At 41.8% G+C, this 20254-nt stretch overlaps 1 protein-coding gene across 1 annotated transcript in view; it reads right to left on the bottom strand.

Moving 5' to 3' along the window:
* Pias1 (protein inhibitor of activated STAT 1) overlaps nucleotides 1–3273 on the bottom strand; it is a 129274-nt gene extending 126001 nt beyond the window's left edge. The window contains exon 1 of the mRNA XM_027924012.3: nucleotides 3231–3273. Within this exon, the coding sequence (XP_027779813.1) occupies nucleotides 3231–3254 (24 nt within the window). The 5' untranslated portion in view covers nucleotides 3255–3273. The remainder of the gene's footprint in view (nucleotides 1–3230) is intronic.
* Nucleotides 3274–20254: the final 16981 nt, after the last annotated feature.

Genomic DNA, 20254 nt, shown 5'->3' with positions numbered 1-20254 from the left:
TAGCAGTAAAACTTAGGTTTAAGTTTTAATTCAGAAAACAGTTGTTTAAAAAAAGTACTTTTAAGAGGAGCTACAAGAAGCTGTCAGATTATTAACTATCAACATCACCCGGCTATCACACCCTCCCACTTTTAAGTTGGTAAAGACAATAAAATATTCACTCTCCGTATTCTCACAAAAGTCTTTTATGGGTAGATCCTTAATGAAAAATTAAACTTTTCATAAACAAATGTGCACAGAGTACTCATTTTGATATGTATGACTCACAATATAATTTTTATTGGCAGTACCTTGAAGTGTTGCAGCTTGCACTATTCCTACAGGGGATACAGATCTGTTTTTCCCATCTAGATCTTTGCAGATTCCTTATAGATTTGAAAGGATTCACTAAAAGGGCCATGTGGAAAATAATTATAAACACAATCCACAGCAAAATTAAATGAGGACTGTGAACTAGGATAACAAAAAAGTCACTGTATTTATCAAAAGCCTCTCAGTTGAAAGTACTGTATTTCCATTTAGATTTTTTCTAATCTAGGTTTTTCTTTTTTCTTTTTTTTTTAGTTATAGATGGACACAATACCTTTGTTTGTTTATGTGGTGCTGGGGATCGAACCCAGTGCCTCACCCATGCTAGGCAAGTGCTCTACCACTGAGCCACAACCCACGCCCTGTTTTTCTTAATTCTTACTTTGATTTTTTTCTACTTTTTTAGGGTGCATGTTATTTACCTCCAAAAATCACAAACAAAAAACCCTGCAAATATATTTCCAAAAGGAGTATCTTCCAAACTTGACTACACAAAAAATTATATGTGCACATTCTTAAATAACTATAGTTGGCTCCTGAGATTACCTCCCCCACTCCCAAAAAAAGAACAGTAAATTTAACCATAATGAAGCATTAGCAAAATTTTTAACACAGCTTATCACCAGTTAAGTAATTCATCACAGCTCCTCAAGGTCTCAGGCACACACAATGACATACAAACATGTCAAAACAGTTATTATAATTTATAAAATTATAAAACAGGAACATAAAAGTTGAAAACTCCTCTGGAAAAACTCAAGATGATTTTGGAGACAGCAAAAAAAGGACACCAATTTTAGATAAATAACATTTCCCCAAGTATTTAGTGTTCATCTGATATGGACTCATTTTTGTAAAGAGAAAACTTTACCTAACAAGACTCACACCAGGGATCTCATCTATCCTCAAAGGCACTTTCTTAAAATGAGAAAGAACAAAGAAGTAAATCTCCCAGCATGTGCCTTCCATACTAGTTTCTTCGGACATCATCAAGAGTCACAATATAGCCCCCACAAGCTTTTCAGTTTTACTCTATGGTCCATGTATAATAGAACTGATATGCTATTTCAAAAGGACTGCTAACAAAATAAATATTAGAAGGCAAAGATCACAGCAACATAGTGACTATTTTGGGAAACTATAGAAAACGCATATCTTGAAGTTGTGTACTTTTTCATTTCAAGGGTTAATTATCTCCAAATAGTCAAATTCCTGAGGCTTTATCCTTTCAAGTCAAAACTGAAAGGAAAAAGAAATCATCCATTCCAGTTCTTCTCTGCCTTAAAAGTGTAATTAGAAGTAAATTTTAAAAGAATGGCACTCAAAGCCAATATACAAATATGCAAATCTCACAATGTTAATGCTCCCAAGTTATTAGGGAAAACGATCTTTCAATGAGGCTTTTCCACAGAAAAACTCTCCAGAAACGAACCAGGTGTTTGGTGTTTTACAAGTTGTTTCATCACAATGGAGAAAAAAATAAGTGATTTTTATTAACTATAAAAAGAATTTACAAATATCCCCAAGGATTTACAATCGTATATCCCAATCTCCACTCTGACCGAGATGTCAATTCTCTGGGCTGTGATATAACCAGCTGCTCGGTTCACACACAGGAAGCCACAGAGAAGGGAATATCGCGTTCAGAGCCTCGAAATAATACGCGTTAGTTAAGAACTGCCTGCTACTAAACCAAAATTATTCAAGCGGAGCCCCATTTGTCACAATCCAATCATAAGGGTTCCACCCCCTCCCCCAACTGCTTGTGTAGTGGTATATCTGCTTCGGTAAAGAAGCCATCATCAGGTAAAGATTGGGGTGGGAGAAAAAGCGGGGGAAAGGGGGCACCCTTTCATCTAATTTCGCGAGGCGTGAGTAATTGGTACAGTTGAGAGGAACGGAGGAACGTTCTATTTATTGGGGGTTGAAGTAGGATGAGGGGGGGAGAATTTCGTTCAAATCAACATGGCCAGCAAGATGTCCCTACAAACAAAAGGCAACGGGGGGATATAAACACGAACCATTCACCTCCATCAGCTATAGCATCGCCATCATGGTGTGTGCAGAGACCCCCAAAGGCTCCTCTCACCCTCCACGCCAGTCAAAGCAAGAGAAGGGAGAGAGGAGCTGCATCCCACCACCCACTACTCCTTCCAAATACACACTCATCGAGGGGGTTTCTCCCCACTCCCCGGTGGTCCGGAATCAAAGAGAAAGAGTAACGTCCCACCCAGGCAGACTCCCCCGCCACCCCTCAGCCGAACCCCAACGCCGGCCCGAGGTTCGCTAAACTTTACCGGAGCTTCTCCCCCACCTCCCCACCCCGTGGCCCCAGGACCGCGCTTCCCACTAGCGGGGCAACCCAGCGCCTCCTGACAGGCGGGCAGCCGGGAGAGGCAAGTCCGGGGCGGGGGCGCCAGGGAATCCACGGAGGGGCGGGGCAGCCGGAGCCAAGTTCCCGGGGGTCTAAGAAGAGCGCCTGACAGGAGCCCGGGACTGCAAAGGAGGAAGAGGAAGCGGCGGCGGGGAGCTTTCCCAATCCCCCACTACGAGAACACCCTGCCCCCAGCCCCCCATGGGGGGCGGGGAGGCGGGCTGCAAGGTGAGAAGCCCGAGCCGCGGAGACAGTCGCAGCCCCTACCTCCCGACCCGCTCTCTCTTCCCCCGCCACCCCCGCCAGAGGCGCCCACAACAATAACACGCCGGGGACGACCCGTCAGCGCCCCCGAGGCACCCGGGGCCCGCGGCCCGCCGCAGCCAGGCCCCCTCTGCTGGGGCCGGGCGAGCCTCTCCTCCCTACAACTCCAGACCCTGGTGGAGCCAGGCCCGAGCGGCCCCCCAGGGTAGGACCCATCCCCCCCAGCACCAGCGGCGCCGTCTCCGCGGCCGAATATTAGAAGTGAATTCGAGCTGCGCTTTACCTTTAGTTCCGCACTGTCCGCCATCTTGCGTCTGTCAGCGCAAGCGCAGTGAGCCTCTCCGGGGGCCGCCGCTAGACCCTCCCCTCTGGCCGGCCTGGCCCCGCCCCGACCCGCCCCTCTGCCTCCCCGGCCCGCCCCCGGCCTCCGCCCCGCGCCGGGCGCTCGGAGCCCCGCCCCAGGCACGTACCGCAGCGAGACAAGCACGTACCATTTAAATAATGGCGCCAAGCGGCGAGGTTTGACAGTTACTCTGTCCTCGGCCTCCCCGCCCCCATTCTCGCTCTGCAGGGGCCTCCAGGGAAGGGACCGAGCTAGAGGGACGCTGGCCTGAGCCCCGCCCCTCGGGATCGGCGGAACCCTTCGGCCAAGCTTCCATGCCTACTGTCGTAGAAACAATAATGACCCCTCCCCCAACCAGCAAGGCATTTTCAGCACCTGCTACCTGCGAGGTTATGCGTGGGCCAAAAGTAACACTCCGTTAAGTTTAAGGAGCACTTGAAGCATTTCTGGACTTGTTGGCTCAGATCCTCCTCATAACGCGGTGAGATAAGCAAAGAAGAGATTGTTCTTCCATGGTAAATATTCCGAAATGAAAACTCAGGAAAAGTGACTTGCCCAAACAAGTACTGCTTAACAGGGGTGGCCTAAGACAAAATTCCGAAGATGTCCATTCATTAACTCTTTGTTTTCAACAAGTATTTATTTAGCGACTATCTGCTGGTCCTCTGCAGTGGGAAATTAGACAAGATCCCTGCCCTCCTATCATTCTCTAATGGGGGAACAGACAAGTTAACTAATAAAGATACAATAGCAAAGGGTGATGAATGGCAGAAAGGAGCAAAAAGTCCAGTAAGAGGAAGAAAAAAGGTGTAAGAGGAGGTGTGCTTAATCCTCTGCTACACTGCTATTCCAAAGACAATGAAAGATTTCATACCTTTTCTTTTCTACTAAAAGCGTCCTATACTTCCTATCCAACCCCTATTTTCTATTGGCCAACTTTGCCTCATATCTCATGGGAAAAAATGAAAGATAAGAGACATGAATTCCCTTATCTTCTCACGGTCAAAACTACTCTTATCTGCATAGTATCATTTGTATTACTATAGAATGTCCCTGCATCAAGAAGACCAGGCCTTCCACCAGTGACCTGGATTCCTTTCACTCCCACATTCCTAAAGATTTTACTCCTACAATTACTTTGCCCTTCAGTATCATTAGTTTTTTCTTTTTTTTCCTCCCAATTGGATCACTCTCATCAGCATATAAACATACTGAAATTCCTAAAATAAACCTACCTTGACTATAAAATTGCCTCCAGCAGCTTCTCCATTTCACTCTTCAGTGTATGACTTCTCAAAAAAAGTTTTTAATCTCTCTACAGTACTTGTTCTCACTTCACTTTCATCTTTCAACCTAGTCTGATCCAGCTTTGGCTCCCATCATCATGATCACTTACAAGATTACTAATCATCTCCACATTTCCAAAGTCAATTATCAATTATTTAGTCTTATCTAAACTGACCTCAGGGAACTGCTAAGAGTTGATATGCTTCCTTTCTCTTGAAACAGTTTTTCCCCTGAACTTTCCTCCATATCCCACTGTCCTGATATTCCTATCCCCTCACTAGGCTCAATATCCTTTGCTGATTTTTTTCCTTTTTAGATAAAATTCTTTTCTTTCACTCTGTTTGTTGTTGTTGTTCAGTACTAGGAATTGAAACCAGAGTCATGTACATGCTAGCTAGTGTTCTACCCCTTAGCTACGTCCCCAGTTTTTTGGGGTTTGTTTGTTTGTTTTTTAATTTTGAGACAGGTTCTCACTAAAGTGCTCAGCCTGGCTTTGAATTTGTGCTGCTCCTGCCTCAGCCTCCTTAGTCACTGGGATTACAAAACCGTATTACTACTATGCCCTGGTTGGCTAAATCTTTTTTTTTTAATTTGTTTTAATTAGTTACACATGACAGTACAATGATCTTGACATATCATACATTTGAATCAGATGGGGTGTAATTTCTCATTTTTGGCTAAATCTTGAAACACTAGAGTGTCCTGAGTTCAAGCCTTAGTCCTCTATATTATGTTATCACCACTGATATCATTCAACTCCTTGATTTTAAGTCTATAAGATAATAACTTTCAAATGTCTCTCTCCTGCTTAGGCTTTCCCACCAAAACCTAGATTCACAAATGTACTTGAGAGGCTTGGGAAGTAGTTCAATGGTAGAGCACTTGCCTAGCAAGCACAAAGAATGGGTTCCATTATCAGCCAAAAAAAAAAAAAGTAAGTGGCTACTTAATATCTATACTTCCTATCTCATAGTCACCTCAAACTTATTAGAGAGATTTTTATCCCTCATCTTACTACCTTTCCCAGTAGTCTCACAAATTGGCACCATTATCCATTTAGTTGTTCAAGCCAAAAATCTGGAAAATATTCTTTTTTTTTTTTTCTTTGTCCCAGGGATTGAACCTAGGGGCACTTAACCACTGAACCATATCCCCAGAGACAGGGTCTCAATAAGTTGCTTAGGGCCTCACTAAATTGCTAAGGCTGGCTTTGAACTCATGATCCTCTATCTCAGCCTCCTGAGCTGCTGCAATTACAGGCATGTGTCACCGCATCCACCTTGGAAAACATTCCTGATTCCTCTTTTACCTCCCACATCCATCCATCCAATTCAGCCAGTCCAGCTGAATTGTTCTCTAAAACATATCCCAAGCCAGCTAGTTCATTTTACTGCATTTTCACTACCATCACCCTATTTCAAGATGTCATAATCTTACACATTGAAACTAAAAAGTCTGTCCAACCAACAGGACCACATAATTACTTTTTTTTTTTTTTCCAGTACTGGGGATTGAATTTAGGGCCCCCGTGAGCTAGGTGAGTGATCTATCACTAAACTACATCCCCACCCTATACATTGGCTTTTGTAACCCTCCACACTTTTGCTGCCTTGGCCCATGCGGTAGAGTAAAAATATATTTGATTTTTTTTTTTAAGAGAGAGTGAGAGAGGGGGAGGAAGAGAGAGAGAGAGAGAGAATTTTTTTAATATTTATTTTTTAGTTATCGGCGGTCACAACATCTTTGTTTGTATGTGGTGCTGAGGATCGAACCCGGGCCGCACGCATGCCAGGCGAGCGCGCTACCGCTTAAGCCACATCCCCAGCCCCAATATATTTGATCTTGTCCCTGGTTCCCAGCTCAGGAAATACTTGTAATTCTCCCATATTAGTGTCTGTTATTCATAAGAAGACCCTTTCAATCACACTTAAGTTTATGGTAATGGGATGATTCAGGGTCACCTCATTGAGCCCCTAGAAAACTTCTGGATGGTAAATGGTCACCACAAAAATTAGAGGGTCAGGGTGGGCACCCTGTTACACATCTATAATCCCAGCTACTTGGGAGGCTGAGGTAGGAGGATCACAAATTTGAGGACAGCCTAGACTTTACTATCCTTGATGGGGAAAACAATAGCTAGGGACATAAATCAGTGATAAAGTACTTTCAAAGCACGTGCAAGGCCCTGGGTTCAATCCCAGTACTGCAAAAAAAATAAGATTAGAGGTTAGGTGGGCCAGTGGGACACGTTTTATAATCCCAGCAGCTCAGAAGGTTGAGACAGGAGGATCAATCCCCAGTCGTGTCCCCCCCATCACCCCGTCACCCCCCTCCTGCACCTCCATCCCCCCTGTCCGCTGCCCCCCCACCCCCGCCAAAAAAAAAATTAGAGGTTAGGAACCTTCAGACTCATCTACTCCCCACCTCCGGGAAGAGAAGGAAACTGAAAATACAGGTTATAAACCACCACCAGGGATTGAACTCAGGGGCACTTGACCACTGAGCCACATTCCAAGCAACTATTTTTGTATTTTATTTAGAGACAGGGTCTCACTGAGTTGTTTAGGGCCTCACTTTTGCTGAGGCTGGCTTTGAACTAGTGCAAGCCAGTCTTGAACTTGCAACCCTCCTGCTTCATTCAACCTTTATAGTTGCCATTATGGGTATGCACCACCAAGCCCTGCCTGTTTTGTATCTTTTATAATAAAACTATATACACAAGTATTTCCTGAGATTTGTGAATTGTTCTAGAGTTGTTCTAGTGGATCATTAAACCTGAGGAGAAAATTGTAGGAACCCTTGAGTCTCAGTATCTGTTTCTCTTTTCTTTTTCTTTAAGCAATATTTGGGATCGAACCCAGGGCCTTATGCATGCTGGGCAAGTACTCTACCACTCCAGCCCAGAAACCCTTGAATTTATCACTGATCAGTCAGAAGTATGGGTTGGACTGCAACTGGTGAGTAGTCTAGTAGGACCAAGAGACTCATCTCTGCATGAACCCCTGAATTTAGGTCACCAATTTGGTGTCAGAGAAATAGAGAATTGTATTTGATGTCAGAAAGTACATCAGAGGCACCTTCTTCCATTAAAAATTATGTTTTACAACCATGTTGGGATAAAGACAGATGTAATGCAAGCTAATTATATATCATTTTTCCTCTGATTTTCCAAGATTTAAAACATTTTTGTGAGCCAGAGCAGTGGCACATATTTGTAATCTCAGCAACTGAGGAGGCTGAGGTAGGAAGATGTCAAGTTTGAACCCAGCCTGGGCAATTTAGCAAGACCCTCTCTCAAAAAAAAAAAAAAAATGTTGGAATATATCTCAGTTTGGTAGTTCAATCTCCAGTACCACCAAAACATGAAGAAGAAGGAAGAGAAGGAGAAGAGGAGAACATTTAGAAGTAAATCTCTGTGATTTTTAGTTCTTAGTTAGTTTTTAGTTATGCCTTCTTGAAAATGAATCTCACATATATTGTTTATAGGGATGATACAGCCACTCTGGAAAATAGTTTGGCAGTTATCTTGAAAAATGAAAATGTACTTAACCATAAGACTCAGTAGCGATTGCACCCTTGAGCATTTATCCCAGAGAATGAAGACTTATTTTCACATAGGAGGTTATACAGGAATGTCCATAGCAACTTTATTTATTAAAATCCTGTGTTAGCATCCATCACTATGACAAAATACCTGAGATAAACAATTTAAAAGGGGGAAAGCTGAGCATGGTGGCACACACCTGAAATCCCAGAGACTCAGGAGAATGAGGCAAGAGATCATAAATTCAAGGCCAGCCTGGGCAAGTTAGCAAGACCCCATCTCAATATTTAAAAAGATTGAGGGTGGGTATAACTCTGGTAGAAGGCCTCTGGGTTCAATCCCCAGTATAAAAAATAAAATGAAGAAAGATTTATTTTGACTCAAGGTTTCAGAGGTGTCAGTCCATGGTCACTTGGCCCTGTTGCCTTAAAGACCATAGCCAAGTAGTAACACTGTGGTAGAGGGCACACAGCAGAGGAATCTACTCATGTCTTGGAGGCCAGGAAGCAAAGAGAGAACCAGAAGGGGTAAAGGACAAAGCACAGCCTCTAAAGCTACACACCCTCTAAAAGCACACACCCTTCAAAGGCATGCCCCCAGTGACCTACTTCCTCCAACTAGGCCCCCACCCCTAAAATTTCCACAACTTCCCAATAGTGCCACTAGCTGAAACTAAGCCTTCAAAACATGAGCTTTTAAGAGCAAATCTTGCCAGGTGCTGTGGCGCACGCCTTTAATCCCAGCGGCTCAGGAGGCAGAGGCAAGAAGATCATGAGTTCAAAGCCAGCCTCAGCAAAAGCAAGGTGCTAAGTAACTCAGAGATCCTGTCTCTAAATAAAATACAAAATAGGGCTGGGGATGGGGCTCAGTGGTCACTTGCCCCTGAATTCAATCCATGGTACCCTTCCCCCCAAAAAAAATCAAAAGAAATTCCAAAGGAAAAACTATCCAAATCCTTGATGGGAAAATGGTTAAAATTATGATAAATCTATACCATGGACTAGTACTCATCAATAAAAATGAACTCACCTAACAACTTAAATAAAACTCAATGAAATTATGCTGAGTGGCCAGACATGATGTCACATGCCTATAATCCCAGCAACTCAAGAGGCTGAGCAGGAGGATCACAAATTCCATGGCAGCCTGAGCAATTTTAGCATGATCCTCAGCAACTGGGAATGTAGCTCCATTATGCACTCCTAGATTTGGCTCCCAATACTGCAAAACAAATAAACAAAAATCAGTTCAAGTTTCTTTTTCACATTTTTTCATTCAATAAAGTAGGTAATCATAGTTTTAAGTATATCCATTGTTTTATTGAACTAAGTAACTGCTCTATCACTGAACTATACCTCCAGCCCCAACCATCCTTATTTTGAATAAAAACCAAAACACAAAATTTTATTTTAATAAAATCAAATTACTTTGAAGATTTTTTGAATTGTCCTTCTTGCAAAACACATTATTAATCCCTAGTTTGGGTCTTTAATAGAAGTACATAATGGAAGAAGAAAGGAAACTAGAATAAGGAAATTCTCATTATTACTTTTATTTTTAACAAGTATAGCTTAGTGGGAGGAACTTGTTCTCAAGGATTAAGTATTTTTATTCAGTTTTAAGGCAAAATTAAATTTCATTTGAAAGTGGGATCAGAATATGATGGATGGCCCATCCTCAGGACCATAAAAATAGAGTAGCAGAAGCACTACTTGGAGTTAAAAGTGGACCCAGAGATGTGGATAATGAAAGGTTGTTTGTTGTTGTTGTAAAAAAATCACAAAAATTCCTGATATGCAGTGAGTTTGTTCACAAATACCCAGCTTCTCCTTTCTGTAAATCTGGTAGGATGACACTTTCCCATCTCTTTTGAAGTTGGGATAATGATGTGATTTGCTTTAACAAGAAGTGTGAGCAGAGGGAAGGTGTGTCACCTCTAGGTAGAGCCATGGGTTTGTGCCAGCTCCTTCTCCTCCCTATGGTGATGCTTGTAGAAGCATATGGTGAGGTACAACCTCCAGCCAAGGTTCCTGATGACTACAATGAGCAAGTGCCCCTGCTGATCTACATTGGACATGTGGCATAGAGAAGAAATACACTTTTTAAGTTTTCTTCCCCCCCCGCTCTCTCTTTCTAAATATATATGATTAAAACCAGGGTACTCTATCACCAAGCTACATCTGAGTATCTGAACCTTTTATTTATTTATTTAGGGAGGGTCTTGCTAAATTGATGAGGCTGGCCTGGAGCCTGTGATTCTTCTGCCTCCACCTTCCAAGTCGTTGAGATTACAGACATGTACCACCACATCTGGCAAGAAATATATTTTTAAAATTTGGTGTATTCCAGGGCTGGGGTTGTGGCTCAGTGGTAGAGAGCCCTCCTAGCTCATGCGAGGCCCTGGGTTCGATCCTCAGCACCACACAAAAAAATAAATAAAATAAAGATGATATTGTGTCCATCTTTTTTTAAAAAAAAATGGTGTATTCCTGGGCATGGTGGCACATACCTGTAATCCCAGAGACTCAGGAGGCTGAGACAGGAGAATTTCAAGTTCAAGGCCAGTCTCAGCAAATTAGTGAGGCCCTCAGTAACTTAGTGAGACTTGTCTCAAAATAAAAAATAAAATAAAAAGAACTGGGGGTGTAGCTCAGTGGTAAAGCACCCCTGAGTTAAATTCCCAGTACAAAAAAAATGGCATATTATAATTATACATAATAGTGGGATTTGTTGTACATACCTCCCTTCTTGTTTCCCTCCTCCTCCCTTCTTTAGGTCCCCTTCCTTTATTCAACTGGTCTCCTTTCTATTTTTATGAGACCTCCCTCTTTTTCCTTTTTTTCTCCCTAGCTTCCCCATATAAAACATATGACTCTTGACTTTTTGAGTTTGGCTTATTGCACTTAACATATGCTCTGAAATTCCATCCATTTTCCTGCAAAAAACCCACATTATTTTATTATTCTTTTTAGCTTAATAAAAATCCATTTTGTATACATAACACATTTTCTTTATCCTCTCATCCATTGAGAAACACCTAGGCTTGACTGTTGTGAACTGTTGCTATAAACATGGGTATACATGTATTGGTATAGTATACTGACTAATTCTCTTTTTTTAAAAGATTTTTACTTATAGAGGATACAATACCTTTATTTAATTAATTTATTTTTTTTGTGTGTGGTGCTGAGGATTGAACCCAGCGCCTCACACATGCTAGGCAACCACTTTACCAGCCCTGTTGATTAATTCTTTTTTTTTAAGTTGGACACAATACCTTTATTTATTTATTTATTTTTTATATGGTGCTGAGGATCCAACCCAGCACCTCACACCTGCTAGGCGAGCGCTCTACCACTGAGACACAACCCCAGCCCCTTGACAAATTCTTTAGGACACTTTTACTTTTGTAAGTCTGAGATTTTAACCTACCTCATCCCAACCCATCCATATTATGGTATGCTACCAGAACAAAACTTAAGAAAGTGGTATTGGCATAAGAGTCAGGAGGTGGTGATAAGGATGGTGAACCGTGATACACAATGGAAAAGCATTGGTAAAACTCTTTCCTGAAGTTACTTGGAAGATGAACTTGTAGCTTTAGAAATAATTTGAAAATATAATGTTGGCTGCATTTAACAAGAAAAGGGGAGGGGGAAATTGGCTGGCTTGCAAGTAGGAATGAAAGACAAATGAGAATCTGAAAATACAGAGCCATACAGGGTTGTGAGACAGATTGCTTCTTATATTTAAATAATATAAAATTGGGATAAATAATAAAAGCTCAGCTTTACAACTAATCAAGGATATTGCCATCACACCAAAGTCAAAAACCTTGGAAGGGATTAAGAACCTAGGAAGGTCCAACCAGAATAGGATATTCGGGTCTCTTCAGGAAGGGGTCCTTGAGAGTATTTTAATTGCAGGAAAAGCATTTGGTGACCAGAAGTGTATAATGGGATTATAGTAGCCCATATTGCCTCTTCTCTCCAAAGCCCATGGCAAGATGGTACTTCCCCATTCCATTTGAAATTAATCTTGACCATATGACTGGATTTGTTCAATAAAATGTGAAAGAACTTGCATGTGTCACTTCAGGGCAGAAACTTCAAGAGTCAGTGCTCACTCATCATTTCCTCTTCCTCCTCCTCTTCTCCCTGTCCTGGTGATGGCAAAACATACTTTGAAAATGAACTCCTTTCAGCAGGAGGCCTGAGTGCTCTGGCCAGCAGGGCCATTCTGCCAACCCATCATGTAGTGTGAGCAAGAAACAAACTTGTGTGTGCGTGGTTTGTGCTGGGAATTGAACCCCGGGCCTCAAATATGCTAAATACCCACTCTATCACTGAGTTCTAACAGTAGCCCAAAGCCAGGGATTTTTATTCACACATGTCTCCCAGCACTTACTACCTAGGAGGTGCTAAAACAATGTTTCGAATAAATGAATGAAATAACAGAGAAGAAAATAGAGGGGCTAAGGATGTGGTTCAAGTGGTAGAGGTATGTGCCTAGTATGTGTGAAGCTTTGGATTTAATCCCCAGCATTAAAAAAAAAAAAAAAAAAAGAGGGGCTGGGGTTGTGGCTCAGCGGTAGAGCGCTCACCTAGCACGTGAAAGCCACTGAGTTCAATCCTCAGCCCCGCATAAAAATAAATAAATAAAATAAAAAAGGTATTGTGTCCAACTACAACTAAAAAAAATTTTTTAATCACACATACACACACAAACATTAAGCACAGTGTCCAGCCCACAGTGAGTACTTCAAAATGTTTTATTGTTTATTATTATTGCTGATTGACTACTAGAACATATACAAGTGCCCAACATAAAATTTTCAATAAGTTTTATCTCCCTTACTTTTCCTTTGTATCTCTTGTAGCACCAAGGACATTGCTTTAAATACACAAAGCACCCACTACTCTGATGACATTTCACTCACCCTCGTGCTATCCCTATGGCTACAGGATCACCATCTAAAATGACAAGCCAAATACTGTGCTTTCAATCCCTATTCTTCTCCACCCCCAACATGTAGCTCCAGGGGGAAAGTAGACATGTGTTTAAAGTGATACTAGTGTCACCCTCATCTTTCCAGATCTGAACTGTCATGAATGGCTCTATAGAGAACTCTGGATCTCATAGCCAATTTCTGAAAGACGATTCAAATGCAAAACATTTTGAAGGTACCAATGCTTGGCCTTAAGATAAAATTATGATAAAGTCTCCAAGGGTTGAAAAAAAACCTGGCTGTGTAATCACCATGGCTGGCCTTTGTTTAAATAAGAGTGAAGAATGTGTGTAGGACTGTTTAAACTGAGACCATTTAAATTCTAAAGAATTCAAAAAATAAGGGTAAACACTTAAATGATTTTAAAGATTAACAAGACAGAGGCCTGTACCTCTTCCTTCCTCTCTATGATTTGGGGGATTCATGGGGGTGGGAGTGGGGGTCCATTTGCCAGCGTATAACCAGCTCACACAACCTCGATTGTCTGGGTGCACATATTTTGGCACTGGTATTCCGTGTACCCTGGATTTTTATTTCTAAAAGTATGGCCACAATTTTTGTTTTGTTTTGTGGTGCTGGGGATTCAGCACCTGGAGAATGCTTGGCCACAATTTTAATCATATACTCCAACACCCTTATTTTACAAGAAACATTAGGCCCAGTGCTAGACACAGGTCTTGGCCATAGGTGTTCACTAACTATTTGTTGATTAATTAAGCTTGCACCAATGGCTTGCTTATAAATAGTAAGTTGCAGAGTTAGAACCCAAATTCAAGTCTCTTGACCCTGAGTTCAATGTTCCCTAGGTTCTTCCTCATTCTGGGAATGAAGATCCCACGTGCCACAGTCCATGTTATCAGCGTGCCTCTCTTCTTTTGGCCCTCTAAACTAGAAGCGGTCAGAAAAGACTGAGCTAAAGCCAGAAGGCAGTAGATCCTGGTCTCACAGAAACCACTTAACAGTCAGGTGCTACTGTAAAAAACAAGGAGACAGGAGTCAAGTGACTCTCTCCATGTACAGCTGGCCTTCCATGTCTGTGCATCCTATATCCTCAGAGTTGCCAACTACGGGTCAAAAATATGGGGAGAAAACTGTTATATTGAGAATGTTCAGAATTTTAGGGGGGCTCATTATTCCCATAACAATAGAGTGCTACAGCTGTTTACATACATTTTAGATATTATTAAGAAATTTAGAGATGATTTAAAGTACAGAGAGAGGAGGACATGTATAGGTTATATGCAAATACTATACCATTTGATATGAGAGAGTTGAGCATCCTGGGATTTGGGTATTTGTGAAGGTCCTAGAAATAATATGAATGGGGGGAAGCCTGTGTCCTTAATTTCAGTTGAAGTAACAAGAAGCTGTTTCCCTTCTGTCCCATCAGAAAGAGCCTCAGGAGCACCCTCAGTCAGGTATCAGGTTGGGCATCTGCCTGTGTCTTGTTTTGTCTTCGCACATCATGCCTGGTCCTTCAAACCTCATGACTGGGACACTGTACTCACATTTGTCAACCTCTCCCTTTGAGGAACTGGCCAGTGTTCTCTAAACTTCCAACTTCTGGCTATCATCTTGTTCTGAATAAACTGATGACCCAGAACCAAGGTGCTTCCGCCTGTCTGACTCTGAGTACTGTGTGTCCTTCGGACCCTGTGTCTTGGTCTGCTGCCTACTTCCCTGGGGGCTAGTCTGGTGGCAGGGTCATTTTCTCTAGCTCCATTCCCTCAGGCTTTTGTCCCCTGCTCTCACCATTAACCCGTGATGCCAGGAGTACAGCCAAATACAGTCGTGTTGCAATAGTCTCTTTTTCCTTTTTGGCTTTACATTCACCTCTAAGAAAACACAGACACAGCTGCTTGCAATTTTAGTTTTTTCCCCTCATTTCTTACTCTCTTTGCATTTTGTTTTTTAAATCTTCAGCAAGAGACCTTCTTAAGTTTTGAAAATTCATTAAATCAGAACTAAGTTTGGGCTGGGGATGTAACTCACTGGTCAAGCACTTGCCTAGCATGTATGAGGCCCTGGGTTCACCCCTAGGACCATGAACAAACAAACACAAAAAACTAAAGGTTATGAAGAATATCTAAACTGTAGAATAAAGTGTTCACATTGAGCTTAAAATATTAGTTCAAATATATCTTATCACGAGATAAAAGTTGATTAATCAAAAAACATTGCTTTTAAAGTGGATTTACATGGGTTATGGGTATAGCTCAGTGGTAGAGTACTTGCCTTGCAATATGAGGTACTGGGTTCAATCCTCAGCACCACATAAAAATAAATAAATAAAATAAAGGTATTGTGTTCCTCTATGACTAAAAAAAATTTTTTTAATTAAAACGGATTTACATATTTAAAAATTATTATGCAAAGTCTTGTTTACTTATTTGCTTTTTGGTGTTGGTAATCAAATCGGGGCCTTGTGCATCTAGGCAAGCGCCCTATCAGTGAGCTACACCCCCAGTCCTATACAAAGTTTAAATGCACAACAAAAAATCATACCAAATCTCTTATACCTATCATCCAGCCTAATCAATCTAAAATGTACATATTTGTTCCTATTGTGTTCAGTTGACTGAGTACAGTCAATAGATGGTGACTCGACTAATTTTCTTATAGGTAACTGAAGGTCAACTTAAAATGACAACGACTTTGTTTTATTGACCTGAATCACAGACACACATTCTGTGAGTCCCACAAAGCTGGGCATGGTGGTGAATGCCTGTGAGGCCAGAGATTGAAAGGCTGAGGCAGGAGGACTGCAGGCTCAAGGCCAGCCTCAGCAACTTAGTGAGGCTCAAAGTAACTTAGCAAGATCCTATCTCAAAATAAAAAATAAAAAGGACTGGGAGTACATGTCAGTGGTAAAACACCCCTGGTTTCAATTTCAGCACCAAAGAAACCCAAACAAACCAAAACCAAACTTGGATCTGACCCTTTCTGTCTATCCTGTAGTTCAGGGACTTCAATTGTCTTATGTCTGTATTACCAAATTTTTTAAATTGCTCTCTTCTGTCTCTCTCAGAGTTAGCTCTGAACTTTGAAGACAGTATGAGGCAGAGAAGGAAACAGAATCAGCCAAGGAGCCCAAGGGAAAATTAGTGGGTTTGTGAAGGAAAGAAGATCATTCGCAGGTATAGATAATATTTAGGGGCAAAAATAGAGCTCCTTGGTGGGGAAAAAGAACAAAGGAGGGTCCTGAGGGTCCCTGATCAGCAGGGACCCTGGTTCTGATTCCTAGGAGGCAGCAAATCCCCAGGGAACAATGTGTGCTGACTGGTCTAGGCTGGGTGACTGACAGGAAGACTCACTCACAAAGGATGCCTGGATCCCAAACATGAACCAAAGGTAACAGACATTGCTGGGTCCAGAGGAACCATGTGGGCAGGGCTAGTGGATTTATGAGTGATACCACTGTCAGATGAGCACACTATCACTCCCAGCCCTGTCCCCTTAGTGATCTTGGCACTGGGTGAGACCTTGGAGCTCTGAGCACACCCCCCCACACCCCCCATGGATGAAAAGAGAAAGAGTTGTGAGCCTCAGAGGCAGGTAAGTTACTTGCCCAAGATCACACAGCTGCTTACAAGTGGCGGAGCTAGGTCAGGCCTGGCTGTGATAGCAGACCTGAAGCAGCTGTGGGGGGTGAAGGAGCCCCCATGCAGATGGACACAGCCCCAGCTGCCAAGACTCCTCCCAACTCAAGAGAGCCTTATGATTATGCCAGACCCCAGTCTCCTCATCTGTGAAAAGGAGGTACAACACCTACCTACCCGTTAGGGCCTCTGGTGAGCCTGAGATAAGATCATGGAGGTGAGATAAATCGTACTGTACACATGTCCTGGTTTGGGAATAATATCAGGAAGAAGCATATTAACAATGAGCATTTTAACCACAGCCCAGAGGCCCTGCTGGACCCTGGAGGGCAATCAGTTCCTGGAGGCTGAGCTCTGATGCCCTGTCTGAGTACAGCTTGCTCCCCTTTCCTGGAACATCTTACCCACCCTCTCCTCCCCTTGCACTTTTCCTGTGCAAACTCCTATTGATCTGGTCTCAATGGAATATATCATCTTCTCTAGAGGAACTTCCTGGGTCACTCCCCATCTAAACATCTGGGTGACACACTCCTCTGGGCAGTCCTGACATGCACTGTTCCATTAGCACAGAAATGCCCCATTCACCAGCCCGTCAGTCCCTCTGCTCTTCCGTCATCTCTACTTCAATTTAACTAGCAAGATCCTTAGAGTGGTGTCTATGTGTGCCCAATTTAAAACGGGATCATGGCCTGATAAGTCCATTGAAAATTGAAAATATCACCAGGAGCAGTGGTGCACATCTATAATCACAGAGACTTGGAAACTAAGGCAGGAGGATTGCAAGTTAAATACCAGCCTCAGCAATTTAGGGAGACTCTAAGCAATATAGCGAGACCCTGTCTCTAAATAAATAAATAAAGGGCTGGGGATGTAGCTCATTGGTAAAGCACCCCTGAGTTCAATCCTCAATACCAAAAAAAAAGAAAATATCACAAGCAGAAAACACATTTAATAACTCCCAACCTAACCTACCAGATCTTCTCGGCGCAGCGCTGCAGCACGGTGTGGAGCAGCAGCTGTTTCACCGCTCAGTGTTGTAGCTGCCAGTAGCTCTGGCAGCTCTGGCTCCTTGCCTCAGCCCAGCATCGAAAGACAGTACGGTTCCGCCTATCGCTATCCCTGGAAAAGATGAAAATGCAAAATTCATAGTATGGCTTGTACTGAATGTGCATCGCTTCTCTGTTCCGACTTAAGATTTTTCAATTTTGTGATGGTGCAAATGTGTACCTCTACTGGGCTGGGGATGTGGCTCAGCAGCAGAGCACTTGCTTAGCTTGCCAAGGTGGGAGAGTTCAAGCCCCAGAATCTCAAAACAAAACCAAACCAAAAAAGGCTGGGCTGGAGTTGTTGCTCAGCAGTAGAGTGCTTACCCAGCATATGTGAGACGATGGGTTCCATTCTCAGCACCACATATAAATAAGTAAATAAAACAAAGGTCTATCAACAACTAGAAATATATATATATATATATATATATATATAAAAAAAGGCATGGTGGCTCACACCTGTAATCCCAGCGGCGGATGGGGGTGTGCTGAGACATGAGGATCTCAAGTTCAAAGACAGCTTCCACAATTTAACAAGGCCCTATGGAACTTAGTCAGACCCTGTCTCAATAAATAAATAAACAAACAGACAGACAAATAAATAAACTAAGGCTGGCTGGAAAAAGGACTGGGGGTATGATACCTTTACAGAAAAAAGAGGAGTGGATGGAAAGAGGAGACAGAAGGAATGAAATGGAGTACACTAAATTTCATACATGTATGATTATGTCAAAATGACTAATAAAAGCATAAAAAACAAATTCATTGAAAACAAAAAATGGGGGCTGGGGTTGTGGCTCCGTGGTACAGTGCTTGTCTAGCACATGTGAGGCACTGAGTTTGATCCTCAGCACCACATAAAATAAATAAATAAAGGTATTGTAGGTATTTAGGTATCTACAACTAAAAAAATTTTTAAAAAAAATATATCTCTAGGGGTTGGGGTTGTGGCTCAGTGGTAGAGCATTTGCCTAGCATGTGTGAGGCACTGGGTTCGAGTCTCAGCACCACATATAAATAAAATAAAGTTCCACTTACAACTAAAATAAATATTTTAAAAAAATGTATCTCTACAACTTTCAATAAGTTACATGAGTCATCTAATATTTTCTTATAAAATAGGCTTTGTGTTAGATAGACGATTTTTTGCCAAAATGGAGGCTAATGTAAGTGTTCTGAGCACATTAGACAAGTCCAATCTATGATGATTGGTAACTTGGGTATACGAAATGCATTTTATCTATTTATTTTTGTGCTGGAGAATGAACTCAGGGATGCTTAACCACTGAGGTACATCCCCAGCCCTTTCTATTTTGAGACAGGGTCTCTGCCAAGTTGCTGAGGTGTGCCTGCGATCCTGCTGCCTTAGCCTCCCAAATTGCTGGGATTACAGGAGTGCAACACCACCCCCGGCTTTTAAGTGCTTTTTGGGGGACTTATTAGGGATTGATTTAGGGGTACTTAGCCAGTGAGCCACACCCCAGCCCTTTTTCCCCCTATTTTAAACTTTTTAATAGATTTTACATCTGATTTCTTTCACAATCAAAATGTTATATATTTTTTTGTGAAGTTTTATAGTTATACATTTAGGCTTAAGATCCCATTAATTTATGTAACAGCCTAAGATATGGACTAACATTCAATCTTTTCATATGGTAATCCAATTTCCCAGCATATTTTGTTGAAAGGACTTTCTTCAACCTACTTAAAATAGATATATTCATCTATTTGTCCATCCTTTCTCTAGCATCATATCGTATTGACTAATGTTCTTGCAGTGCAAGTATGAATTCTCCAACTTTGTGATTCCTTTCCAGATTATAATGGATGATTCTAGTTTTTTTGTTTTTAAATCAATTTTGGAATGACCACAAAATCATACTGGAACTTTGCTTGAGATTGTATTAAAATCATTAAAACTCTTATCTATGAATCTTCCAATCCATCAATATGCTGCATCTCTCCTTTTAATTAGGAATTATTTAATTTTCTTACTGACTGCTGTTGAGTTCAGCAGCGAAGCGTACAAACACATGACTCGTGAAATTTCCTGATGTGATTTAAGGGAGATCATTTGTGAGAAGCATCATGATATTTTTCAACACAGGGGATGTCTTTCTCTTCTCCACCCCTTAGGTTTAAAATTAAGCAGCATCACCACAAAAAGATGGAGAAAAGAGTCTAGTTGATCCTGAGAATTGATTCTGTTGTATCCTGCCATCCGTTTTAATAACTTTTAAAATAAAAATACTGATTAAAAAGATTAAGAGCATCTGGCATGGAACATCCTTAACCCCTTATAAATCAATTACATGAAGATTTAAAATGCATTTTCAAAGTCAATAAGAAAATGTTTCAGTCTTTGAGAGGAAAACGGACTTTGAGGTTCAGCAGTGGAGGGATCTGGGAGGCAGGGAGCTCTAAAGGAGAAATCTTGCAAATGAAAGGAGTAGGTGAGAACATGTTATAGCATTTGGGAA

The sequence above is a fragment of the Marmota flaviventris genome, chromosome 2 (genome assembly GCF_047511675.1).
Source record: "Marmota flaviventris isolate mMarFla1 chromosome 2, mMarFla1.hap1, whole genome shotgun sequence".
NCBI lineage: Eukaryota > Metazoa > Chordata > Mammalia > Rodentia > Sciuridae > Marmota > Marmota flaviventris.
The sequence above is the reverse complement of the archived record's forward strand: the minus strand, read 5'-3'. Positions and strand labels throughout refer to the sequence as shown.